Source organism: Colossoma macropomum, unplaced genomic scaffold (assembly GCF_904425465.1).
Source record: "Colossoma macropomum unplaced genomic scaffold, Colossoma_macropomum, whole genome shotgun sequence".
NCBI classification, from domain to species: Eukaryota; Metazoa; Chordata; class Actinopteri; order Characiformes; family Serrasalmidae; genus Colossoma; species Colossoma macropomum.
The window spans coordinates 22,942,608-22,970,194 of NW_023494791.1; the positions used below are offsets into that span (position 1 = coordinate 22,942,608).

Below are 27,587 nucleotides of genomic sequence, written 5' to 3' on the forward strand. Positions count from 1 at the left end.
TATAAATGCCATTGCCTCTACACCTTCCCGTGGTACACTTCGGAAACCTCCTTTAACACATGTCCAATCTCCCCCTTGCCACTTGATGTCCCTTTCCTGAACCTGGCTGGCCCACAGTGCAGAGGAAGGTGAGCAGAGGAGAATGATAAGGACAGAAGAATTCCAGTAACCGGCCAAAAGAAATGGACTGCTTCCTCACCAGCCCTAAAGACCACCATGTGTTTGTATGTGGAGGTCAGGGGAGTAAGAGAAGCTGCTCTGAAGGCTGGAGAGCAGCTCAGCCTCATTGTTCAGAGCCCTGTGACCTTTCCAGAGGGAGCTGGCCAAGGGTGAGTGGGAGGCTCATTTCCGAGGATTGTTGGAGGACTTTGAAACGGTTACGAAGTGGAGAGGAGTGGAGGAGTCGCAGTGCATTTGGGGCGGGAAGAGGGGGTGGGGGGGTCGAGAGAATGAGAGAGAGAGAGCTTGACAGGGATGTTTTTGCAATGGGGGGCGGGGAGTTTCCAAAAAGCTACATGGAGCAACAGCTTTAAAACAACTAGTGCTTTTGCAGAGGTCTCAGACGTTTGGGCAGCCAGTGTAAGCTGTGGATGTTGTTTGTGTGTAGTGGACGAGGCAGACAGACATGATGAAGGTGAGGTTGCTATTGCTTGTGCAGGGCCTGCTGCTGGCAGCATGCTGTGATGGCAGGGCTAGGAACCCTGTACTGGAGGAGGAACTGAAGGACACGCAGGACTATGGGGGCTGGGATGATGGCGATAGAACCTCACATGAAGCTAGACATGGAACTGACCCACACGGGCAAAGCTTAGATGTCTCTGGAACTGTCTACTATCCCTCTGAGTATGCCAATGCTGGCACTAGCCATGGGCATGCCTCTTTGGGCATGTCTGAGGGGACAGCAGATGCTTCTGCAGAAATGGGCACCCATGGCACTCCAGCACGCACTGGGTAAGTCTTCATTTCCATCTGCTAAAGTGAGTTCCAGATACAGACGTGCTGCCTCTCCAGGCTCTGTGTTCTCTTCCAAGTATCTGTGATTCATCATCAATTCAACAATGTAAATATTTGATCTCACAATGACTCCATTCTAGTACAGTTCTTTCAGTGCATCATGAAATCTTACATTTCATCATGATTTGATTGGATAAGATTGTATTAATTTGGTAAACTTTACAAAAAAGATGTCATTTAACACAATTTGCATCACTTTTAAAGGGGAATTGTTGCTGAGATGTGAACAAAGTCATTAACAGTGGTTTGATGTGAAATGGTACATTGTAGAGAAATTTTCTCTAATGATGATGGAACCAGGGGTCCCAATGTCTATGTCATAAATATAGCCACTTTGTTTGCTATATCAGCCAGTGTTACTGCTTTTTGAGTCTGTTTAAATGGTAAAATAGTGGTAAATCTGGAAAATAGAGGTTCTCTTTGGGTACTACTTTTCTTTAAAATACGCTACATGAACAGATTACAGAATATGTTTTATGCCAAAAGCTTATTACAAAACATTTTGTAGAACCATGTCTAAGACATCAGGCAACATATTCGTTACCATTTCATGTAACAGCCTTCTGTGAAGTACCTTTAAGAGGCCTTATAGCTTCAGATGTCTGGTTCTTATCACCACCACTGTGAACAATTCTGAAAGTGTCTCTAGGATGGAGCATTTCACATCAAACCGCTCTGAATGACTTTGTTCACATCTTGAACAAGTAATAATAATTACGCAGAACAAAAGTTCTGATTTTTAAGAAAAAAGAGGTTTTATTTACATAATCTGTGCCAGCAATATGCTGTTCTTATGTGTGCATGTGTTTTTCTTGTTAGCATATCATTTTTGAGTATTTGATATAAAAAAAATACATTGAACAGACAAATGTGACTGGAGGATCTGATGACTTTCTGAGGGAAGTTTGAAAATAACTGAAGAACTGGCCAATAATGAACACATACTACTTTATATTTAATTATATTTGATTCTAACATTACTAAATCAGTGCCGTTAAACCAATAGCTTGAGAGTGACGCATTCCAAGGCTGACAAAGCATCAAATATGTCATGCATTATGTGTAGACTCCTACCTGTTTGGTAAAGAAAGAGGCAAAAGTGATTCCTGCGCTTGAGTGAGCTGTAATGCGATAACTTATAGTATTATACGTACACCCACCAATGTGGACCTGCAAAAGGGCATGGGCTGATTCCTACCATCCGTGCCATAAACCTTGCATGAACTGATACATTTTGGAGCTCATTATTTTTGTTAGAAAGCCACCCAGCTTGAAGCAGAGGAGCAGTTGATGAAGCAAGAGCTATAAAAACACAGAGAAAGAGGGGGGTCGGAAATCAACAAGGCAGTTTTCCATCAGCCTGAACCACTCCGGTGAACCTCTCCAGGCAGGCGGCTATCTTCTCAATCTCTGTTGTAATCACTGTTAAGCTGATGGAGAAACTAAACAACAGGCGAAGCACTCCAGCTAACATGTACAAGTGCCCTCCATGGAGTCTAAACTGTGTACGTAAGCGCAGCTCTTGACTGGCTTGGCGCTTATGGTATAGCCCTCTCTCCATTTCCCCAACATGTCAGAAGTACACATATGTTTCCTCTTAAACCAGGTTTAATCAATAGTAATTCATCCTAATTGCCCAGATAGGATAGACAAGTTTCCATTGAGATCAGACCCAGTTTGCTGCTGGCGTGTGTTGATCTTTGCATGAGACCCAGGTCACTGCACACTATCACTGTTTTAACTTAAGCATGTCCATTACTTCCCAAATTGCACTGAAGCAGGCCTGGCGCTCTGATATTGTGCTCCTGAGGGTTCTTTCCCAAAGTGACGCAATTAGAGAAGCTACATAAAAGTCTTCCTAATGATGCTGCTCTAAAGGAGTTTTCAATCAGCTGTGTCATCAGTATTACTATAATAATGTACAGGCTCGGGCTGAGAGCATGTGTTTTCTGGCCTGTACTGTTTGTCTAAGACTATGCTAGCTCTGTAAGGTTTATGGCTAGGTGGCTGCCAAGGTGTTTAAAGCGATCATTCCATGGGAAACCAAATTAGAACCACACCACTTTTACCACAAGTGTAGTCAATCAGCCAAGACATGTTTGTTTCTTGAACTTTCTTTTACTGGTTTTGCATTGGAGCTATGAGGCTAATGTAGTTAACAAGTAATGTAAACCTAAAACCATCAGTTAGAATTGTGACATGATCAAACTGCGTTGAGTTGTAAAGTAATCTCCAATAGACTTTCTTATGTGGTTTCTATGGCACTATATGGCACTACAAAATCTACAAAAATGGAGAGTTTAGATATCACATATGTAAAAACAGAAGCCAGCATCTTGAAGAATTAGCTACAGAGAGTAGGTCATGGCACCTTGCTTTGCTTTTGAATACAATGAAGGGTACAGCAGGGCTAAACCAAACACATTTTGGGCTTTGCATAATCATTTTAAAAGCATTTAAGCAAGATTAGTTTTCTATAGAAACACCTTAACATAGAAATCTCTGCTATGAAAGAAAAAGGACAAAAAGTCTGGTAAAACAATGCACACATATTGAATGTAATATAAATCTATGTTGTTTGAACCCGACAATCTTTCCAACTTAAATGTATAAAAAATTATACATAAAAAAATAGACTAGTGAAAAAAATGAGACCATTCAAAGGCTGTGTTGAATGTTGCAAACTTTTGACTACCACAGTAGAAGAGCACATATCAGCAAAATAAAATTGAAATATATTTTATTTGCACCTGTGGTACATTTTTGATTAATCTCTACATAAAAATGTTTTTAATTTATGTGGCAGGCTATTTTCTTTGGAAGGCTAAGTTGCAACATTGTGTTACCACTAAACCCCATCATGTGGAGGCTGTACTTTAGCTTGGTTTTCTTGGGTAGTTTTCAGTTGTTTGAGTTGTTTCAAATCGGTGCTGTATTTAAGCCAATAGGGTGATAAAAACAACATAGGTGTGAATTTTGTAACATACACACAACCCAGTGACTTATGATGAAAAAATCACTTTCATGGCATAAAAACCTTCATCCTTAGAGTGAATCTGGACAAATATGTCTGGTCACTGTCAAAATGCACAGATTATATTGCTATGAGAACATGAGCAGAAGCATGTTCTACTTCAACCTGCACAAAATATTCATGTTACATTTTACCCTGCATTAGTTTGTGCCCCACTCTCCCCTACTACGATTCTCTGTGCAGTCTAATCCTGGACTAAATTTCTAACAAAGTGTGCTTCTTGAGATGATCATTTAGGACAAGACTAGACTTCATCTGTGTTCAGGAAACATTTATCATGAAAGTTAAACTGCGGCTATGCATTTTAGGAAGAATCGTTTATTAAAGAGCAGCTGGTGCTGAGGGGAGGTCTAGGTCTGCAGGGGGGTAGACAAAGGGGCTTTCTGGAGTGGGGTCAAGCACTGGCACGCATGGGCAGCTCTGAAAGAGCTAGTACAAGGGTCTAGACCATAATACACAGGTGCATAAAACAGTAGTAATAACAGAGGAGCTGCACTGGAGAAATAAAAGACCTTTTTAGAGGGGATATCAAATCAACCTCCCACCACCAGTCAGAAAGATACTGAAAGAGAAAATGTTGGTTACAAAGACATTAACTGTGACAGCACTCAAGAGTTCTACTTTGCTTAGTGCTACCTGTATCTTAGGAGTGCTAATGTATTAATGATGTACCTAATATTACAAACCTCTAGCTCCACTCTCTGCAGAAAAGTCAACATATGTATCCTTAAATCCCTCAATGGATACAGTACTGCTTTCTGAAGTCCACTGCTTCCCTGTGCCTTTCAGGTGCCCCTCATGAACCTCAAGGTTGGGGACATTCTGACCTGTCTCTCCTGTCTACTCTCTCCATGCCTTTGTGCCCTGTTGCTATGTTCCCAATCCCCTCTTGACTCATTCAGTTCTTTGCACTGGCTTTAGTTAATCTGCTTTCATTTTGGAGGAGGGTCTCAGTTCGCTTTTCCAGCTTTGGAGCTGCCAATGAGCGATTATTGCATGCAGTTTATTTTCAATTCAATACCAAGCAGATCTCAATTGTTCATCTAGCTCTATTTCTTTTCATGCTTAACCCAATATTAGATACATCACTCATGAGCCTTTGCTGTATTTTAAGGCTTTGTAATTGAACTAATACAATACAGCCTTTCTTAAATAAAACAGACCAGAGTTATCCAAAGAGTTATCCAGCACAGCTGTGCTGCTGTGGCCAGAGTGAGTGAGAGGCCTTTATTACAGAACCCAAGAAAAATAAAGTCTAGCCTTACTTTAATACTGTATCTTAATCATTCTCTTGACTGAAAGCCATGGATCTAAAGTGTAGATAAAAAAAATATCATGTGATGATCTCTTTGGAACAGAGCAAGCATTCACAGCAGTACACTAGAAAATGTTCCTCGACCCTTGTCTCATAGCTGAGATAGTAGTAGACGGCAATAATAGCAGTCTGGAGTAGATAGGTCTGTTATTTTATAATCTGTGACTGTTATTTATGCTGCATAGCAAATTGTAATAACTATGTATAACTGTGTGTACTTAGACAGCAGTGTCACTGGAAACTCTGACGCAGAAAGACTAAAGGTTAGAGGTTCCATTGCTCTCAATGTGTGTGTGTGAGAATATTGGTGGGTATCCTCCGTGGGTGAGAATCCCAAGAGAGGGGGAATCTGAGAAAGGAGCTTCCGTCAGACGCTTCCTTCCTATGAGGAGCCAGGCTAGCAGCAAGGAAAGAGTGAGCCAGGGCATCTTGAACACAACCATCAGAGAGGAGCACAATAGTCACAGGGATGTCCATCCATGATGTCATCACTCGGAAGCAGGCCTCTCAGTGGGGATTGAGGAGCTGAATGGGAAAAGCCAAGCCAAATCCTGTAGAGCACGAACGGTCTCGAACTCAAATTACATTAGAGTCAAAATAGGCTTATATTTTTCAAAAAAAGAATAAAATTTCAACATGTTTTTCTACGATTTGTAATTAAATACAGGATTTAAAAGATTATTAGAATAACAGCTCCATTAGATGTAGCTAAATTACAGCCATGCCCACTCAATGTGCAGCGTCACACCACTTCAGGTCTTTTTAAACCATTCCTTTTGCATGCAGTCTATTTTTGCGTTGTACAATGTAAGCGTCAGCTTAAGCTGATTTTATGTAGCTTATGTTAAGTAACCAGCACAATGTGTGGTGGATGATGTAAATTTAGCCACAGAAAAATATGAGGAAAAATGCGGGCTGGATTTACGGATAAACTCACGAGCTGGATGTAAGACCCAAGTACGTTGAGAACCCTGATAGAGAGTCAAACAGAGTCCAGTAATAAAAGTGGTTAAGACAGTGAAGAGCATCTATGAAGATAACTAGCACAGTACTTACAGGGATGCCTGCTTGCATGCATCACAGGTCACTGATTGGAGAAAGGAAGTCCAGTCAACTAATAAAAGGGGTAATGAGGTGTGCAGAGTGTGTGAAGACATACACTATACTTAAAGTGATGCCCAACCATGACATCATAGTTGGGGTACAGGAAGTGAAGAGAAGACATATAAGGAGTCAGCAGGCCAAAAGCTATAGAACAACAATGGAAGTGCTAACAAAAGCAACACAGAGCATCTATGAAGACTGTTCTTCTGTCCATCTGCTCAAGATCACATGCCATGCATTAGGGGGTGCTTTTAGATGAAGGTTTAGCATCAGTGTTTAAGTATAATGGCTGCTAAAAGTCAACACTTCAATTCAGGTACATCAGACTCTAGTTCTGAAATGCCACAGTGCTGGTGAGTTTAGTGTTGATTTAACCTGATTTAATCATTAGAAAGGACACAGTGCTTACAGGAATGTCCAGCAAAAACTCTCAAGGAGCTTGTAAGCTAATCAACAGGCTCTTTATGAGATGAATTAGGGGTTTTAGAACAGAGAAAACGAATTGCCCTCCAGGGTTTGAGTCTCACCTCTACACCAATTAAAACTTCGACAAACAACACTATAAACCAAGTCCACTCTCAAGTGTCTGAATGCCATTCTGTGTTCTTTATGTAGAGTCTGTATTGCACAAGTAACGGATTCCAGAAAGCAGCATCCTTCTTGTGTATTCACTCTTTTTCTGGGAAGTTGTAAACTTCGAGACAAGCTTATTTGTCTTGCTGCACAATCTATTGGAAATGAGAAGTTTGCATAAGCTGGAGAGTTTAGATGGGAGAAGAGGCATTGAAAGAATTTAGTTTTCATGTTTCTTCATGACTCTTCCACTGTTCCCTGCTGAATTTTCTGTTGCACTGAGAAGTAGATGTACCTACAGTCTACACAGTGTGCATCTGCTTGAATGGTGTCTGCTGGACCAGTCGTTCTTTGGGTCTAAGAAGTGGTTACTCAATGATTGTCTTTCAGCTGGTCCCACATTTGGGTGTGTGGACCTTAAATGTATCAATAATTACAAAACACCATTCAGTCCATGTACATTGGGCTGCAGTGCTGACAGGTGCCCTATTGCATGTCATTAAACTACTATTAAAACCATTTATTTCCATTGCAAACAATGTTTTCTACTACCCCACAAAGAGGGGTCTGCTTTTTAAGAGTGGCAGTTAGCAAGAAAGTGATAAGGATCAAACCATAATCACACAATTAGAAAAAAAAGGTCTTGCAAATACTCAGCCATCTAGTCACTGAAATACAGGGACCATAACTGCTTCGCACACCCATGTATGAGTAACGCAAAGGCTAGCCTGGGGGTCTCACTCTCTCACCCATGCAAAACGAGTTAACCCCTGACCAGTGACTGAGCAACTATGCTCAAAACAATCCCACAGTCGAACAGAAGGATTTGGCTGAAGAAGACAGTGTTTTTGCTGTAACATAGTCATGGGGCTCCAAGAGGACTGAACAAGTAAAAACACCAAACATCATCCGAGTCTCCTCTCTCACGACTCCCACTGCAAACGCATCAGTTGAAGAGGGCCTGTTCAGATGTTCATGTGTTAGGATCAGATCTCTGACTCATTAAGTTCATTAGGGTCATTATTCTGGAGGAAGACTGTGGAGAAGATGTGGGGATCTGAGGGCTGGAGTCCAGTACAGTTGGCCTATTCCCTCGCTCTAGCACACGAACAGAACCTAGAAATAAACTGATGAGGTTAGTAGGGTGTGTTTGAGCAGGAAAGTCGCCAAACTGTGCAGGATTTCGGCCCCCTGCTGTGGAGTGTATTCTTCTGGTCCAGAGGTCTTCATTCCCAGATCTTCATTCCAAATTCCAGTTTTGGATTTTGTACTCACTGGTAGTCAATTGAACTGTTGATGCAACTGTTGCCACCTAGTGTCATATCAACCAGTGATTACAAAATCCAGGATTCAGGACTGCAGGATTAAAGACCTCAGTCTGCCATTATGATTAATGTTCATTAAGTTGTCAGCTGCTGTTGTCTTGAAAATATGATTCCACCAAGGCTCTCTGGCTAATTAAGTTCATCCAGAAACAGGGATACTCCAGTAAAATCTAGCCAGTCCAACATGTGTGGGACAACACAGACCGCCCACGCCTGAAGTGCTCAGCAGTGACCCCTCAGCCTCTGCATTCAGTTCTCTTAATGGAGCAAAGGCTATTGCATGCTAGATGCATTGGGCGGCTGCCACCAGAGGGAGAGATACCACCAGAGAGAGAGACGCCACTCAGTATTTCGCTATTGCTGTACCATAATAAACCCAGACCAAGATCACAAATCCAGAGTAGGTAAAATATGGCTTGAAAAGAAGGCGTCCTTAAAATAAACAAATGCTAATCTTCTGTTTTCACCTCAGCTAATGTTACAAGTGTAGTTTATTGATAAATTCAATAAATTACATTGTTTTATTGCATTAAATCTGTACAAGAGGGGTGTAAAATTAACTTGAGCTAGTTTGTCTGTTCTTTTTCTGTGACACTTCCTATGTGCTGAAGATGCGCTTAGTACTATTTGCCAGCCTGTGCCAGAAAGGAGCACGTCTGGTGTGTGGTGGCCTTTAGGCAGCTGCAGTAGTCTTTCTATGCTTACTTCTTTGGACTAAACAGATAAGAGACTGATTAGAACGTAGGGCAATGGCTCTATGTGTCATTCTGGTGGCTCTATGTGTCATTCTGGTGGAGGGCCTAATTTTATCCACATAGGGTTGGTGTGACTGCAGGTTTTCATTTTGATTCCACTTGTTTAATCAGTTGGTCTCAGCCGTCAAACAGCCGATCAGGTGTGCTTCTGCTTGGGGGAAACAAAAAATCGAAATCTACCCTGGCCCTTTGTGGATAAGAGTCCACACAATACAGTAGCTTTGGACTAAAACACGAATATAGGATGAAAAATATGGTCTTGTGGTGAAGAGAGTGTAAATAGAGTGTAAATACAATGTGGAACAAAGGAGGAAAAAAAACAATCCACATAATATGGAAAAAAATCTGAATGTTTTTATTTCAAGAACACGGAAGCAAACATCCGGTCATTGACTAATTAAGCTCAACTGCATATAATGTGTTCCAAAAAACACATTGCATGCTTCACAGTGAGAAGACGATATCATGTCCCTCTGGGCAATGCATTGTCATTAGCCTTTAACCTATGAGACAGGAAATGAAGGTTGTTGACCCACAAACAAGCAAACAAAACAACAGTAAAACGAAAATTAATTAGGACAAAGAACCTTCCACATGCTCCACAGACTGCTCTGATCTAATGGACATCTAGGGCTTTCTAAAAGCAACACCCCGTATGCACAGTATTGTATAATGGATTCCTGTTGTTGTTCTCTCTTCCAGGAATTGGTGTGCGTTTGTGCACAAGCGTGTAGTCACTACAGCAGTTTCTTGTGGCACTGAGAAATACACCATCAAATCCCAGAGCCCCTGTCCTAATGGAACGCCAGATTGCCAGTTAGTAATGTGAGTAGTAATGTCCACATCACCAAATCCATGCATAGATTGGTGTGAAAAATGCTGCGTCTGAAATACTATGCACGTATGCCATGTAGGTACAAGCTCTCCACTCGGCCGGTGTACAGAGAGAAGCAGAAGATCTTTACTGCGCTCCTGTGGAGATGCTGCCCAGGTCATGGGGGGGAGAACTGTGATGAAACAGGTACTGAGTGGTCATATAGGCATAGCTTTTGATTTTTTAGACAGTGGCCCCTCAAGTAGTATGTCATACCCTAAACTTCCAAACATATCAGTCTTTCATTGCGTTTGCTTTGGCATTGACAGACAAGTCTTGACGTTCTGAATGCAACCTGACACTGATTTGGCTGCAGCGCTTGTCCCTGCTCTCCATCGAACATATCCAAAAGTCACGATTTATGGCCTGTCTTTCAGCAGCTAATTTAGACCAGATTTCCTGCGCATTAAATGGCCCTCAAGTCTTGTGGCTGATCTCATGGGAAAAAGGCCATGTTTACAGAAACTTGGGGAGAAACCAAGAGTGGTGACATTCTGCCTTCCCTCTGTCTGTTTGTCGTCCAGTTGCAGGCGGCCATGTCTCTGAGCCCGAAGACTCTAGCACATCCGGAAGGCTTCATCCTGGAGGTCCGGAGATCCAGCATGCAGGTGCAGGTCCTGACCTGGTCTGCTTTCACTGAATGTTTACCTGCTCCAGGAAGGCAGGCAGGCTGGGAGGTAGCCCTGTTAGGTTCCACTGGCCGTGTACACTGAAGCTCTCTTCTGAAACAAAATGAGGATATTGTGAAATGTGGTTGTGTAAACGGTAGTTGGCTGTGGGAAGGTCATCACCCTCAGGGGAGAGCGGAAAGGGAGTGTGGAACCAGAAGTGCTTTCTGGGCATGAAGCAAGGCCACCTGGAGATGAGTGACCAGCCCTCATGTGGACAACCCAAAACATAAGGCGTCTCCAGCATGCTAGCACAAAAGCACGCTCCTTGAAATAATGGTGTGCTTCAGAGCAAGCTGCAAATACCTCAGGTCTAAAAATACACCATTTGGCCTTTAGGCTTGCGTAGCACACAATGAAGAGAGTGTACACAAAATTATTTTCCTGATACCCACCCACTGTCCCTACTGAACGCACATTGTGGAAAAGATTAAACAATTGACCGATGCAGCTGTTGCGAAGTAACTTCCAAACAGCATTTAATATTTGAAAAACAAGGTCAGTAAGTACTGCTGCCCTGCCTAACTCACTGTTTATCCTGCTCCAACACGCTCGTTCATTAGTTGATTAGTTGAATAGAGCAGGACCAGGAGTGTTTAATTCCCCAGTTGGACATACTGGGGAAAAAGAAACTTTTACATTAGAATATTGAGAGGTAGGTGCAATTCCACTGAGACTTTCCATTCATTTGTTCTTCTCATTCCTCTCAGGTTCTGAGAGGGTGATCCACAATCAGAATGAGGAACAGAATGACCATGATGATCCCAGCAGATCTCTATACCTGAGCTCTAGAGAGAATCAAACAGAAGAGCACAGCTACGACCATCCTCACAGCCAACATGACGGCCGCGAGTACCACTATGAGAGAGTCGGTAGGTGCAGAATTGATTCATTTCAGGTAAACACATGCACAACAGTCTCACTGGCAACTGTAGGAGATGCAGAGCTAAAGCAGAAGCAGTGGAGGGTGAAGACCATTTAGACTCAGGTGTTGTGTTCATCTTAAACACTGGGCAGAAAATGAAGAGTAAATGCAAAAGAGTGAATCAATTTGCAGCCAATATCTATGGGCATAACTGGATATGCATTAACCCTTTATGATCTACATCGAGGCCTTTCCAGGTTTGCCTTTGACAAAATAATGTATTACACTATATCCTTAGTTTCAGCACAACCTCAGCTAAGGAGATGTTATTTGATATACACTCCCAATTAAGAGAATCTCCAGAATTATAGATCTTAGTCTCTATACATGTATACTTATAGAGCAAGCCATGCACCATGCAGCAGAAGAAACTATTAGTCTTTTTCTACAAATGCAAGTGGCAGTTTGATGATGGAAGGAAACATTAGCCCAGTTAGCCTGATACCAGATGCAAGGGGGAGAAAGCATTAAAAAAAGCTTTAAAAACTGTGTGGAATTTTGTTTCACTAACAGGGTGGCTGGTCTTACATAATAATAATAATGATTATAATAATTGCTTTATATATAAAGCACCATTCACACACACATCGCATGATTTACAGTGAAACAGTAAGCTAAAAAAATGAAAAGCAGAAACACATTTGATAAAAGTAACAATAAATACAAACAAATACAAACCTCAATTCCCAAAAAAAGACAAATTGCTTTTGTCTTTTGTATGGTCATTCCAATTTTGATGCCTATAACACATTTGAAAAAAGTTGGTACAGAACCATTTTTTACCACTGTATTACATCACCTTTCCCTTTACCTCAGTAATACACTCAACCATACAAGGCTTTCACTGTCATATTTTGCACTTCATAATGCATAATGCACACAGTTGGAGACAGATCTGGACTGCAGGCAGGCCAGTGTAGCACCTGCACTCTCGGACAGTGCAGCCATTTGAGCAGAATTGTAGCCTGGCTCATTGTTGAAATAAGCATGGACATCCTGGAAAAAGACGTTGTCTAGAGGGCAGCATATGTTGCTCCAAAATGTGTATATATCACTCAGTGTTAACCCACGCCTTCACAAATGTGCAAGTTAATGTGCCATGGGCATTAATATGATCCCATACCAAGACAGATTCTAGCTTTTGAACTTTATGCCAGTAACAATATGAATGTGTCTTTTCTTCTTTGGCCCAGAAAACATAATATCTGTTATTTCCATAAACAATCTAAAAGGCTGACTCATCAGACCCCAGTACACATTTTCAGTGTCCATTAGTCCATTTCAGATGTGCTCAAGCCCAGAGAAGTCAACGGTGTTTCTGGACATTGTTGACATATGGCTTCCACTGTGCATAGTGCAGTCTTAATTTGTATTTGTGGATGCAGCGATGGACGGTGTTTATTGACAATGTTGTGTCAAATTACTCCTGAACCCATGTCATGATATCCATCACAGAAACATGCCAATTTTTGATGCTGTGCCGTCTGCGGGATCAGTTCTGTTTTTTGGCCAGATTGCTCTGAACTCCCTGAATCTTTTGGTGACATGCAAAGTAGTGAAATACATAAAATACTTGCAATCGCTTGTTGTTAAACTGATGGATAATTTGTGCACTAAAGTAGTGCACCTCGACCCATCCTTGCTCATAAAGGAGTTGGCTTTTCCTGGATGCTCCGGTTATACCCAAGCATGTTTGCATCACCTGTTTAAAATGTGTTTTTAACATTTTACCACATCCCTAGTCTTTAATTACCCCTGTTCTGACTTTTTTGGTTTGTATTGCAGATATCATTTCAGAACAAGCGCATCTTTACAAAAAAAAATGAAGTTAAACATTAAATACATTTTCTTTGTGATGTTTTTGTTTAAATAAAGATTACAGTGGATATATAAATTCACCGCTTTCAGTTTTTATTTGCATTTTATATAATATCCCAAATTTTGGAATTCAGGTTTGTATAATAAATTGAAGAGAATGAAAGAAAATAAAATACAAGATAAAATGAAGAGATTGAACTATGAAGCTGCATGAGAATTTTAAATGAAAGCTACATTTTTGGATATTTATCAAAAGTTTGTACCAAACTTGACTGCCTACTTGTGAAACGTAATGGGTCCCACAGTTTAGAAGTATAATTAGAGAAAGCGGCCTCTCCACTTTCTCTGAAATTTATGGAGAGTATTTACGAAAGGCTTATATGCCTGTAGAACTATGACCACAAGTTGGAACATAAACAGACAAGTGCTAGACCATTAAGAGCTTAAACAAGCAAAAAGCTATTTTAAATCTTTCCTAAAACATACAGGTAGCAAGTTCAAGTTGGGGGTCATATGTGCTCTCATGCTGAGGATAGAGCTACTAAACCAGACACCCCAACTGCATTAGCTACATCTAAAAACCAACACATAGCTGTTTTGAGCACTGTCTGGTTCACAGCCTGTCTCTTACATATCCTTAGAGCCGGAGAGCATAGCATTCCTGCAGCAGTAAATAAGGCAGCAGCTGACTTGGGAAAACCTTTGTTGGCTGTATTTCCAGACTGCCATTCCTGTGCAGTGACACCTCCTGCTCACTGTCCATACTCTTTACAGCTTCCTCCCAGGATATCCGCTCTTTCTCTGGGAGGAAAAAAGACCCTCCATACATTGTACATAAAGAATGATGTAATGGTCTAAGGGATTGATATATACAGGTTCTGATATAGGACGAGATGTGCTCCATCAACACAAAGGGTACTGCTGTGAGACCATTTCCGGAGCAGCTGCAATGTGTAAATATACACAAAACAACACATTAATTCCATCCAGATTAGACAAGGAAAGTATGGGATAATCTCAGAAGCTTGCGCATTTCACACTAAACTCTTTGTGGCCTGAATGAGCTCCTTAGTACTCAGTAAAAACAGTATTATAGAATGAAATGAGAGTTGGAGCAATGATTTCAGGTGCGTAACCAACAGAAACCAGTTTCCCAAATGCATCTTAATATTAACTCCATCTGAACCTCCCGCAGAGTGTTTAAAGTAACAGCATTGTTACACTATCATCCTACTGGTACCTTGCCTCAGGCTTCTGAAAGCTGGGCCCAAAATCTTGAGGGAGGTCCTGGAGAGTGACCCCTTTCTCTCAGAGGGGTAGCAGGGGTTTTCCTCTTTGTGAGGAGCTGTAACTCACTCAGTGTAAAAAGTACCCACTGGATGACAAACACTCCCTTATCGCTTGTATCACACTTTAACCTCTGAGAGGAAACAGGAAGGAGTGGGAGTCTGGACTCTTTCCAGATATCTAAATGACAGCCCATGAAAAACAGAGAAAAGACCGCAGGGCCTGCACAGCTCCCACGAGGGCAGATCAGTCTCTACATGCACGGCTGAATACACAAACACACACACATGCTCATAAAATTCATTTCCTTTTCTCACCTCACATTCCCTTAAAGATGAAATAACTTCGTCTTTTTCTCTCCAGCATGGAAACACAGAAAGGGTGATGTGCATTAACCGTTTAGGATCTACATCAAAGCTTTCATCTCAGCTAATGAGATTTTACTCATTGTACACTCCCAGTTTCCAGAAGAAGAGATCTTAAACCACAGACAACCAACCAAACATGCCAAATCCCTGATACTGCACTGCAAAAAATGGTATCCTGGCAAGTGAAATGATCCTAAATCTAGTCGATATATGTAATAATTCTCATTTCGAGATTGTTGTAAGCTTATTATAAGATTTTTTTAAACTTATGTCTGGACATTTTTTACTTGTTTGAAGGAATGTTATTTAAAATAAAATTACCTCACACACATTATCTAAGCCGCTCATCCTTCTGGGTCACGGGGGATGCTGGAGCCTATCCCAGTGGTCATTGGGCAGAAGGCAGGAAACACCCTGGACAGTTCATCTGGCCAATGCAGGGCAGACACACAGACATATACAATAACACACACATTCACACCTAGAGGTAAATTAGCATGTCCAATTGGCCTGACTGCATGTCTTTGGACTGTGGGAGGAAACCCACACAAACTCGGGGGGGGGAACATGTAAACTCCACACAGAAAGGACCCTGGTCACCGGACTGGGGAATCGAACCCAGGCCTTTTTTGCTGTGAGTCGACAGTGATACCCACTGCACCTATCTTGCTATATTGGCAAATAATTTCTCTTAAGAACTTGCCTGAAACACACAAAATTATCTGCTTTAAAAATTACACCTATCTCAGAATGAGAAACATTAGATATATAAACTAGTTTTAAGATTATTTTACTTAAGACATTTTTTCAGTGTGAACCAACAAAAATGGTGAATAAAACTGATCTACATATGAAATGATAGCACAAGCAAAGTCTATTTCTAAAAATGTAAGTAGTAGTTTGATGACAGAGGAAGCATTAGCTCAGTTAGCCCAGTATTTCTAGTTTTATGGGAGGGAAAATGCATTTAAAAACTATTTTTAGAGCTTTTTAAGTGTCTTTAACCTTAGTAAAAGGGTCTAAGGTTGGAGGAATGACCTCTGGATAAGGTAATGAGTCATAAATCATTCATACATGAAATACTATGAGAATAAACTCACTATGTTGACAGCCTGGGCAACCAACAATTTAAAACCAATTTCCTTTCCTGGCAGTTAATCATAACAATAACAGAAACTTAGGAATCTTTCATAAACTTTTCTGAGTGTCTAACAGTTTTCTTAAGTGCTGCCTAATTGGTTTCATGATGAACATGACTGTCATTCTACATTAACTGGAAGCAAATATCAGTTGGGCCATGAAGGTTCAGCACTTAAATAAACATGATATTTTCAGTCTAATCTCCCTCTTCGAATGCTAATTGTTTCTGTTGAGTCCACTGTCACACATTTTTAAGATACCGTTTCTCATCTCAGACTCCTACGGCGCAGATGATGAACGTACAGAGCCTCCTCCAGAAGCTCCGCACTCAAACCCTGGTCTCATACCCATCCACAACTTAAAGGAGATCATAATGTCTCATCTTCAGCCTGTGCTCGACGGCTTCAACCTCACGCTGGAGAGTCTGTCTCAGGAGGTGAGAGGTCTGCAGAGGGACATGGCATATCTGCAACTCCAACATGAGCTGGAGAGGGAATCTGAGGTGGAGGGAGGTGGAGGAGGGGAGGAGTTGCAGCAGCATGAAGACAAGCTAACAGACACCTTCCAGCACCTGGAGGAGCTCAGGATGCAGCTTAGCCTGCAGCGAGATGAGATGGAGGAGAGGCTACATGGACAGCAGACCATGCTGCTCTACAACCTGACCAACCTCAAGACCGACATGGATGTCAAAATTAAACGCAACCAAAAGATACTGCAGGTCAGAATACACTGGGAAATTTAATGTGAATACCATGCACGTAAAGCAGACAGATAACCCGAACATGCATTGATGGGAGACTTTTTTGGTGTCAAGCCCCTCATGTTTATCATACAATGTGTGTAACACTGAAAAAACTTTTTCAGTTTTTACACGTTAGTGAGTAAACACAAGAATAAGGACTAAAATCTTTTCCCCTGAATGTTGTATTTCTTCAGCGCTCTGGGTAATATTCCTGATCCCTAAAACCTTTGGACTTTCCTCTCAGAGCCAAATCCTCATCTTAATCGTTACTGGAAAAGCTTCAAATTTGGGATCAGGTGAATTAAGAAAAATGTCAGTAACAAATCAACAAAGTACTCCGACCAGAGCTTGAAATATTTGTCTGAACCTGACGGGGTTCAAGTACTCATGTGGGGTTTGGACGTCATTTTCCAAATATATGTCAGGCTCAGGTCAGGTTCAAATTTCACATTTGAGTTCTCACAGCATGTCTTCCACTTTTAATAGACTTCACCCAGCATTTCCCCCTCCTTACTTTATTCTTCCTCTCTACTTTCATTACCTTAAATCAGTTTTCTGGTTAGCTGGTGTCACCTACACGTCTTCTTGACAGACTTAAGCACCATAAGGGCCCACACTTGTGAAAAAAAAAAAAGGGAAAGAGTTTAGTGCAGGCAAAATTACGTTTAATATTTCGTAAAGTATTTTTAGATTTTTAATTTGTTTTATATAACGTTTTATGTAAAGAAATAGAGCATTCATATTTAGGATGCTAGCGTGTTATTGTTGTTATGCAGTAATTGAACTAGCGCTGTCCTGTCATGCTTTATTTACCACTTTGGGTGATGATCATTTTGGGCCAGTTCAAATCTTGATTTGAGGTGGGTTCATAATTTAGCTGGGCTCAGGCCGGCTGCAGCCAGAATTCTGTCAGGCTCGGTCACATTTGGACAAAATTTTGTCGGATTGTGTAGGCTTTTGACAGAATTTTGTTGGGCTTGGGTCGACTTCGGATAGCATTTTGTCAAGTTTGGTTTGGCTTCTAATAGAATTTTGTTGGAATTTGGTCAGCTTTTGAGACAATTTTGCAGGACTTGGGTCGGTTTCTGGCAGAATTGTATCAGACTTCGGTCGGCTTTCAAACAGAATTTTGTTGGACTTTGGTCGGCTTCTGACAGAATTTTGTAGGGCTTGGGTTGGCTTCTGATGGAATTTTGTAGGGCTCGGGTTGGCTTCAGACAGAATTTTGTAGGGCTCGGGTTGGCTTCTGATGGAATTTTGTCAGGCTCGGGTTGGCTTCAGACAGAATTTTGTCGGACTCAGGTAGGCTTCCAATGGTTTTTTTTGTCGACTTGGGTCAGCTTCTGACAAAATTTTGCTGGACGATCGGCTTCTGACAGAACTTTGTCTGGCTCGGAACGGCTTCTGACAATTTTGTAGGGCTTGGTTAGATTTAGAACAGAATTTTGTCAAGCTTGGGTGTGGTTTGGACTCAAAACACAATGCTGTGTGTTGGTGAAGGGTCAGACTCGGACAAAAAAATTCTCAGTCTGCATACCAGTTTGGGCCAAACATTTAGACCTGATTAAAGTTCTAATTCTGAAAGTAGCACTACAAACAGATTTCATTCTCTATGTCATGCAGACACAATTGAGAAATAGGCATTTTCCAAGCATGTTAAGCTTATAAACTGTTGTATAAGGACCTTTTAACACAATGTACTAAATGCACTTCAGAGGAAGGTGTGATTGCCTTCATATCATAAGAGCCCTACAGCTGTGGAAGTTGGCAAAACTGAAAAAAGATAAATTAGTACATTTTTTAATACATTCCACACATCACACTGAGTTTGTAATAAAACGATGACTAGAAGGTTAATCTTCAGAATGTGTAGGAACTTACATTCATACTGAGAGAACCATATAGGATTCACAGCTCTTTTTATACATGGTACTCCTATTACTGGGGATCAACAATGAATTGGATTGGCTGTTCAGTTGTTTCTTGGCCAGGTCTGTGCCACAAAGCGTGGAGTCTTATGGACAGATAAGATTTACATATACAACAGTAATGAAATGAGAATATTGTGGAGTGTGGAGTGGTTGTGAAACAGTTGCTCATAATGAAAATACTTTTTCTTAGAGACTTAGAGGAAGGGACATGTATGGCTGAACTGGACCAAATGTCTACTGATGATGCACATGAAGCCTTGAAGCAGGACAATGATATAAAAATACTGACAAAAGGTGTAGAAGGTGTGTTTTGGTTTCCCAAAAGCATCTTAAGACAAAGATGATACTTAAAAGGTAGAGTGAGCATACATTTAACACTCTGTCCACCAGTTAAGATGATCTTAAGTCAGGGCCCGAGTCAGTCAGCCAAACTGAACCCCACTGAGCAAGCCCTCAAAAGCTGCAGGAACTGAAAATGACTGCAGATCTGACAGCACCAGGATGATGAAAACAGATTTCAGGATTTGTGCTTTTCATTTATGCAAATGATACGTAAAGCAAGAGCTAAACAGGACAGTGTTTTTAAGATTACGCTTTGTCCAGTTACTTTTGGTCCCCTGAAATGTGGAAATTTAAAGAAACAAACAATCCCATATAACTGTAAATACCCCCAAACATGCGTTCAACACATTTACCTCAACATCATTTCATAGTGAAATTCTGTGCTGGAGTAAAGAACTACAATAACAAAAACAGTTACACTATTATGGCCAACACCATACATTTTAAAAGATGTGTGTAATATAAAAAACCCACATTTTAAATTTTAAAATGCTCGTATTTTCTTAAAAAAAAACCCAAAAAAAGCACAACATTTGCCTGCTTGCTCTGCCTGTCCCAGTTTATAGAATTTAATAGTGTTTTTATTCTCACCACAAAATACCTTGTAGGATTTTTTAGTCCCTATGTTGCCATGAAGGATGTTATTATTGTCTATACATTGCTGGAGTTCTTTTATGATTTACTGTATGCTGATGTGGCGCCTTAAGACTAATAGAAATGTTTGTCCTGTCACAGACAAACCTCCAGTCCCTGAATTCCTCACTATCAGAGTTGAGGCAGGAGCAAGAGCGGCTGGAAGAGGAGCTTCAGATTGTTCAGACATCAGAAAGAACAATTCCCAGCCAGGCACCCCCTCAGGAAGACACGGCTGTCTGGGAGGCCATTACCCGCCTGGATAATAAAGTTGTCAACAACACCGTGGAACTCAGTGTCTTAAATGAAGATCAGGTCAAAATGTCTCAGAACATCAAACACCTTCAGAAGGTCTCAAAGAACCTAGGGGATCTTATATTCCAAACTGACCGAAAGAACGAGGACAGATATATTGAGGCTTTCCTGGAAGTGGATGGACTCAAAACGGAAGTTCAGAACATTGTTGATGACAAGGTCAGCAATATCACTACCGTCCTTCAGGAGATGGAGGAAGACATTAACTATTTATTTAAGCAGTTCTACAAGAACATAAGCTCTGACAGTAGAAACTGTGACTGTACGGCCCTCAGCACCTCTGTGGCTCAGTTGAAACAGGATGTGGCGGATGTCATTGTGGTGGCTAACGAAAACAGGTTAGCCCTCGACAGTGCAGCAGAAGAGAGAATAGATAGTTGGAGAGATGGTGACTGGCGCCCATCGGTGGATGATCTAAAGTTAGGTTTACAGAACGTGCAGAGCTCACTGGCGTTTGAGCAAGAGAAGAGCAGGACACTGAAACAAAAAGTAACTATGCTCCATGCCTCTCTCTCAGGCAGTCAACAGGACATTGAAGCTCTGCAGAGCCAAAACAGAACCATGGTTATTGAAATAAATCGCCTGGCCAGCTCCTTCAACTCTCTGCTGAATGATGCCGTAAGTCACACGAAAGTACTGGAGATCCTGCTTGGTGAGGAGGTGTTGGAGTTTATGGACTGGCCTGTCCAAGACAAAGAGGCCCATTCCATACCTGCGCTGAAGGACAGTATCAGGGACATGCAAGAACAGATTAACAGACACAGCAAAAGCCTGGCCTCCATGCTGAACTCTGCTTCATCTAGGGATACTGTGGCAGATGAACCATCTGTGCCTTCAGAGTGGACCTCAATGGATCTTAAAAGGATACGAAGACACCAGAGATTTGACCGTTTGCCAGAGAAACTCCCAGACTACTCGGACGCTGACTTCCTTGCTTTGGAAAAAACAGTGGAACAGCTTCGAGAAAAAATTCTCAAGCTTGAAGAGCAGCGCTGCCCGTCCTGCTGCAATTGTACGAAAGGGGCTGCCCCTGGAGACATGCAGGTTAAACTTCAAGCGGAGTTGACTAAAATGCACAAGGATCTCAAGGAGCATCTCAGGATTTTTAGCAGCATTTTCACTAATACAGATGGTCTAGCTGGTTCTGAAGCAACAGTAGACTTGGACAAACTGTCTGCTCTGATGAAGAGAAAAGACACAAAACAGCAAAGGAAAAGGCAAAAGAAGAGAGCAGATGGAGGAGTGGAACAATCTGGGGAACACAAACTTCGTAGCAAGAGGGATGCGTCACTTGAAACAGCAGGTAAGATAGTAGAGACATAACAAGGGTTAAATTTCATAGAGAAGTGTAGAAAAACTTTCACAATTTTAAGAGTAGAATACAAAAGGTGGTAAGTGTTTTACGGCTACGTTTTACATTATATAACATACAATTTATTTATGTAGTGCTTTGTGAGCAATGCTAAAAGTTGATCTGAAGACAATCAGAAACAGGATGTTAGACATGAAAACATGTTGAGTAAAACATTTAATATAAGTGTAAAGCTGAATTACAACTTCCAGAACAGGATAGGAGTTCATGCATGAGTGTAATTACAAATCAGGACAGGAGGTAAAGAGGGATGTGATGATAGACTATTCATTAAAACCTCTGGGGCATCCAGGAGAGGCTTTTTATCACGGCAGGAGAGCGAATGGCAAACGAAGGGGCCAGAGCAAAAATACTCTCTCAGAATCTCACATCAACAGCAAATCAGATAACAGGAGTATTCATAGAGCTCAGCAAGAAGACAACAGATTTAGGTCAAGGGACTGGGATAGTCATTGCCAAAACCTGATTCTGGGATCAGTGAGTCATTTTTTGTGGATCTAGATGAAAGCCTTGGATCAGAGTCATACTCTTCACTTCAAGGCTGTCCATTAGGGACGGGTCTTTTCATGCATCTAGTTATTTCCTTTACAGCTGTTACCTGTTTAAAAAAAAAGTCAAAGGTATTTTGGCATGTACACAACCTCATATCAATATCCCAGTGAAAAAGAACAACATGGAAAACTTAAAAATATATTATATGTAAATAAAAGTAAAATCTGAAGATATGTCTTTTTTCTATAAGATTTTATGTGGAAGAGCTGCTAGGGATGCCAGTAAGTGTGATGGTTTGGGTCCAGATTTCTCCTTGGTGCCAGCCATTGCATGGACTAAATTCTATCACCTGCACTGCTGATTGAACTTAATTAAATAGCCAAACCAGATACTGAATAATGACTACAAATAATAATACTTCCTTAAGGAGAGATTTGGAAATGGTTACCAAACACATTGACATGCATTTTTATATGAAGTATTTGTACATATTCTAATATTAGCGTTTGTCCGAGCATATAAAACGCTTACTGCCCAAAAAAAGTCTTTTAAATGAAACAGACCTTTGCACAGTACTGTATACTTCCCAATTTTACCTCAGTTTGAGGTTATGATTCCCTCGATGGTTCTGAACTTTTAAGCACCTGGGACAAGAGAGGGCTGGGTATGTTGTATGTCAGTGATGTAACATCTCCCTCTGGTGAACAGCAGCTGCCGTTGCAGCCTTGAGGGCCTAGATGAGCATGGTGAGGTGCTCAAGCAACTGGCAATTTTATTGTGGTCTTGAGTCAGACGATTTTAGGTTTCATTTCGAAATCATTGGCTGTGGTTGCTGACCAGGTGTGGTAAATAGATATTAGGTCAAAAAAACACGGGCATTCTTTTAAAACATGTTTCCAGGTCAGTTTCTAACAGTTGGATACAAAACTAGTAACTGGTTAACAGTGCTATACATCCAAAGAGAAAACTAACTAGACTAACATAGCTGGGTTAGTTTTCCTATAATAGCCAGAACACATGGGAAAACATGGGTAAACATTAGGATTATAAAAGTGATTGTTCCCTTCCTTGTCTTCCCAGTGCTCAGCCAGCTTCCTGACAGCCCACTCATGTTCCTGGCCAGCAGGAGAGATGGCGTCAACATATCTGGAACGGTCGTGTTTGAGACAGTGTCTCTAAATCGAGGGCAAATGTACTCACCCAAGACAGGAGCATTCCGGGCACCTACTGCAGGAGTTTACCTGTTTGTGTTGACGCTGGACTTCGGGCCTGGGCCCTCCTTGGCGCAGCTGAAGAGAGGGGAGGAGGTGGCAGCTTCCCTACATCAGAGCCAGAAGAAGCCAGCAGGACCTGCTACTCGTGTTTGCCTTCTACAACTGGAACAGGGTGAGGAGCTCCAGTTGGAAATAGTGCAGGGTACCCTGGAGCCCAGCAATCCACAGGACAATACTTTTGCAGGACTGCTGATTCTACAGACCACCTGAGGGCCCTTTTTTTTTTTGACCTGAAAGCATAAGCAGAGACACACTGGGATGAAAAGAGATGAATGACAGACCGCAGTTCCTATTTCAGGTTCATGCCTATACAGCTTTCTTTCTGTTTGCTCAATTAGTCTCCAGAAGTTTATTATAAAAGTTGGCATCTTTATATATGGCAGCATTTCATTTTAAATGATTAACACACATTCTTGTCCATGTGTAATGAAAGTCTGGCTATCTTTCCTTTCCTTCCAGACAAGTACTATGTAGATATGGTATATATTAGAATTGTTGCCTCTGCACCTTCAATAACAAAGAATATAGAATTGTAGTCTTGTGTTGCAATTTATAATAAGATAATCGGGCAGTTAGTATGAGGCCTGGCCAATATACAATAATAACAATATTTTCTAGTTCTAGAGAAAAAATGGGATTATCAATTATTCAAGCAGTATTATATTTTCATAATTTACTCATTTGAACCACTGGGACACTTCAGCTGTACAGAAAATGTTTTTTCTCAAACTGTAAATCTCACTCTGGGAAACCGATCCACCGAAGCCTAACAGCTTTTTAAGGCCCCATATTAACACAATATTTTAACAGTAAAAGTGCATAGGATGTTAAGTGTATTTATATTTTTCTGATCCTGTTTTTTGGCTGTAGACAGGGATCAGAAACACTCTGTACATCTAAAAGTTTCAGGGTAAGAGCTCACTTGGCTTCTGTATGGTTAAAACCGGTCATTCAACTTGGCTGTTTCGGTCACAGTGAAGCTGAAGTTCCAAAGCACGTCTGCATTTATGTTCAGGGGAGAGAAATAACAGGCAGCTTCTAATAAACGTCTCTCAATCTCTCTCTCACTAACAGAAACTGACTTGTTGCGCACACTTCTTAAAGGAACGTGAACCTCAACTTCCCAACATATTTAGCAAGCTGTGTAACAGTAAACAAGTCCTCTCTAGTTCTCTGTGTTTTCCCAAACACAGTGATTATTGCCTTTTAAACATCGGCAGCGGGTTACTTGTCAATCATCAGTTATATCGCCCAGGCCTAGTTAGGACACAGTAATATCAGTAATGTCTGCTGTTTACACATTTGTCAAAGTTCATATGAAATGACCCACAAACACTCAACAGACTTGTGTAGTAAAATGGAGTATTTACTGAATACATTGGGCAAATATTATACATCTGATATTTGTATTCTCTTGGCAAACTCATAAGGCACCCATTCAGCCAGGAGCTAGATAAAATGTGTGATAATTACATACTGGGGAGTCTTTTAGTAGCTATGCATTAGATAACACAGGGAGGGGCTGGGTAATGCTTTGGCAAAGCACTTTTAAATATCTGCATTTCACAGATGCTACATTTCAATTGTTAAGGCTCCAAAGATACACAATTTCATAACGAAGAAGCCAAATGGGGAAAAAAAAACATACAAAGAAAAACAAGCAAACAAGAAGAAAGTGTCAGACAAATGTCTTAACTTAGCCCATAGTTTAGAGGCCAGCCTTGTACTGAGGGCTTACTTTTTAGTTAGCATCTTAAAGTAAGATGAAGGCCAATGTGTCAAACTCAGTTAGGAACCCAATTTAGACGGTTAGCTTAGATAAATGAAATCTGAGAAATGAAACATAGGTGCTTGTACAGAAAATACAGCTGGTTGCTCTTTCAGACCACAGATTACTTATACAGCAACTGTTTGACAGAACTTTAGGACAAATTGACTTGTATATCATGTGCTCTTTACATACATATTACCGTTAAAAGTTTTGAATCATTTGCCATAAGAACAGTTAGTTTAATAACTTGTACAATGTGGATTTAAAAATTATGATTTGCCAAAAGGATTTTTAGATGTTTGATTCAATAATTTCAAAATTCTGCTTATTTACAAGTTATTAACTATAAATAATGTAAATATACTGTAAAATCTTTTTACATTAATTTTTTCTCAAGTTATCTGCCAAGTTATACCACTTTCTGTTCATCATTCTGGACACATCTAACATTTCTAGCATAGTAGAATCATTTTCTACACTCATCTCCAACCAAACTGGTTTTATATTACTGAAAACACTGATTCCAAACTTTTGAACAGTAGTGGGCAAACATATACAGTACTGTGCAAATGTCTTAGGCAGCCAAGAAAAATATTTTAAATGGGTAGTAAGCATTCATTTGCTCAAAAAAACCCAGAAAAAAATAGTAATATTTGAATAAATATAAACAATAATAATACAATAAGTAGTGATTTTATGTATCAGAATGTTAGCTTAACCATTTCTGAACCTCTCCTCATGGAAGCCCAGAATTTGAAGAGTTTATTCCAGAATGCCATATATTAATTTGTAACAATTTTGGATATATCAAGTTTTTGAAAAGAATAGCTGACGTATAAAGGTATGAAACACACAAATATATATTTTTATTTCTGTAACAAACGTGGTATTAATCATCTAGCATTGTATGTGTAAAGCCCACTATCAACAATGTACATCATAAAAAATGGTCTATAATGCTTTTTGGAATGTTATCACCTACTTGTTTGAAACTGTTGTTACTTGCATTTATTTGTATTCATTCTATTGTTATATAGCATTTTTGCTGGCAAAAAAAAAAAACACCCAAGAGTTTTGCACGCTACTGTACACACATCTTAGTATATAGATATTTTCTAATGTTATATATATTTATATTTTTAGAGCCAATTTATGGATTTATTTTTCTGAAGAGCATTTTTTGACAACCTTATCATTTATTTTTCTGTGTTTTTCCTCTCTTCGTAATATCTTGAAAAGTTGGCATCATTTGACAAAGCAGCATAATTAGTCTGGCACTAAACTGAAGACATACTTTTCAATACACTTTCTGTGTGCAGAGATTCATAAAGTGATTAAATAGAAAAGATGTTATGTATTGGGAGGAATGGGTAGCGGTTTCCTGTGGCACTAAATAATAAACGGACTGGACTTTTCCTGACCAATTTTGTTGGTAAATTAAGGCTATGTATTTGGTATGTTGGATCATTTTCTCAGGAATTCATCTTTTTCTCTTTGTTGGGGGCTGGTGCATTAACAGTCCATGTGACACTCTCAGAAATATCATACTTAAAAGAAAAAAAGAGGTATCCAAGGAGCCAAAGGGTTTTTTGTCATGATAAAATATTTTCTAAAAAATTAAGAAAGGAAAATACAGGGTTTAGCTGTGTAGTGGATGTTAGTATTTCTAGATATAGTTATTGCAACCAGGATGGATGGTATCCACATATATGTATCAACTAAACTCAACACACACATACACTGGGAATAATTATTTGACAGTCTAAAAACTGTTGCAGTCGGGCCCCTTTGGGCCACGATTACAACTTCTTGCTCTATTTAATTTGCATCAGTTACATTACAAATTTATTTGCACATTTTATCATTACAGCAAGTCAACATATATTTATTTACTCTTTGCAAATAGTCATGAATATTTCTCCATATGGCAGGAATTGAGGTTTATCCCAGAAAATAAAGAGACAAATGCATAACACATCTGACACAATAACAACTGGCTTAGTGTGAATTTCGCTAAGGCAGAAAAGTCAGGTCTCCATCTTTTCCCAAGACATCTGGAAGATTCATCTCGGCAGTTTGGATCTGTTCGAGTCACCTTCTTTCAAAGCCTGTAATCGTAGCAGCTTTCACAGAAAGCAAAAAAACGGCTCCATGTCTTATCCACGGGTCAAGCGGAAAAGGAGCGAAGACGGCATAAAACTGGACTGAGAGTTTGTTTCAGCATCTGATTTTGACCTCTCACAGGCCTCGTTACGCAGGACGCCACCTGAAGCTGTTCCTCACGTTTCCCATCTCCACAGGTAAGACGACACGGTAATGACGAAGAGTGCCGAGTCAAACGATGCTGACTGTTCCTGCCAACAGACCGAAAGAGGTCGTGGGTCAGATTTTAATGTCCTGTGATTCTACCATTTTGGCTAATGTTTTCTTGACTCGTAGGATGGTGAGACGGGACGCAGGATTGTGCGCCCAGCACTCTGACATCAGCTTCAGCATGGCCCTCAAGCACTGAGGA

The 27,587-nt window shown here is 40.5% G+C and overlaps 2 protein-coding genes across 8 annotated transcripts in view; one reads left to right on the forward strand and one right to left on the reverse strand.

The window, feature by feature from the left end:
- Nucleotides 1-462: 462 nt before the first annotated feature.
- On the forward strand, nucleotides 463-26,492 carry mmrn2a (multimerin 2a). Of its 2 annotated transcripts, none has more exons than XM_036574463.1 (8): nucleotides 463-951; nucleotides 9,823-9,945; nucleotides 10,035-10,141; nucleotides 10,519-10,608; nucleotides 11,373-11,534; nucleotides 16,476-16,918; nucleotides 19,951-21,466; nucleotides 23,108-26,492. In XM_036574463.1, exons 1-8 carry the CDS (start codon nucleotides 626-628, stop codon nucleotides 23,509-23,511), a joined length of 3,171 nt encoding a protein of 1,056 aa, XP_036430356.1. In that variant the 5' UTR covers nucleotides 463-625; the 3' UTR covers nucleotides 23,512-26,492. The 2 variants fall into 2 exon arrangements, with proteins under 2 accessions (XP_036430356.1, XP_036430357.1); XM_036574464.1 differs by having other exon boundaries at nucleotides 10,519-10,602.
- bmpr1aa (bone morphogenetic protein receptor, type IAa) overlaps nucleotides 24,734-27,587 on the reverse strand; it is a 36,483-nt gene continuing 33,629 nt past the window's right edge. For all 6 annotated transcript variants that reach the window (XM_036574467.1, XM_036574470.1, XM_036574465.1 and 3 more), the window contains exon 13: nucleotides 24,734-27,580. In XM_036574467.1, coding sequence (XP_036430360.1) covers nucleotides 27,455-27,580 — 126 coding nt within the window. In that variant the 3' untranslated portion in view covers nucleotides 24,734-27,454. The remainder of the gene's footprint in view (nucleotides 27,581-27,587) is intronic.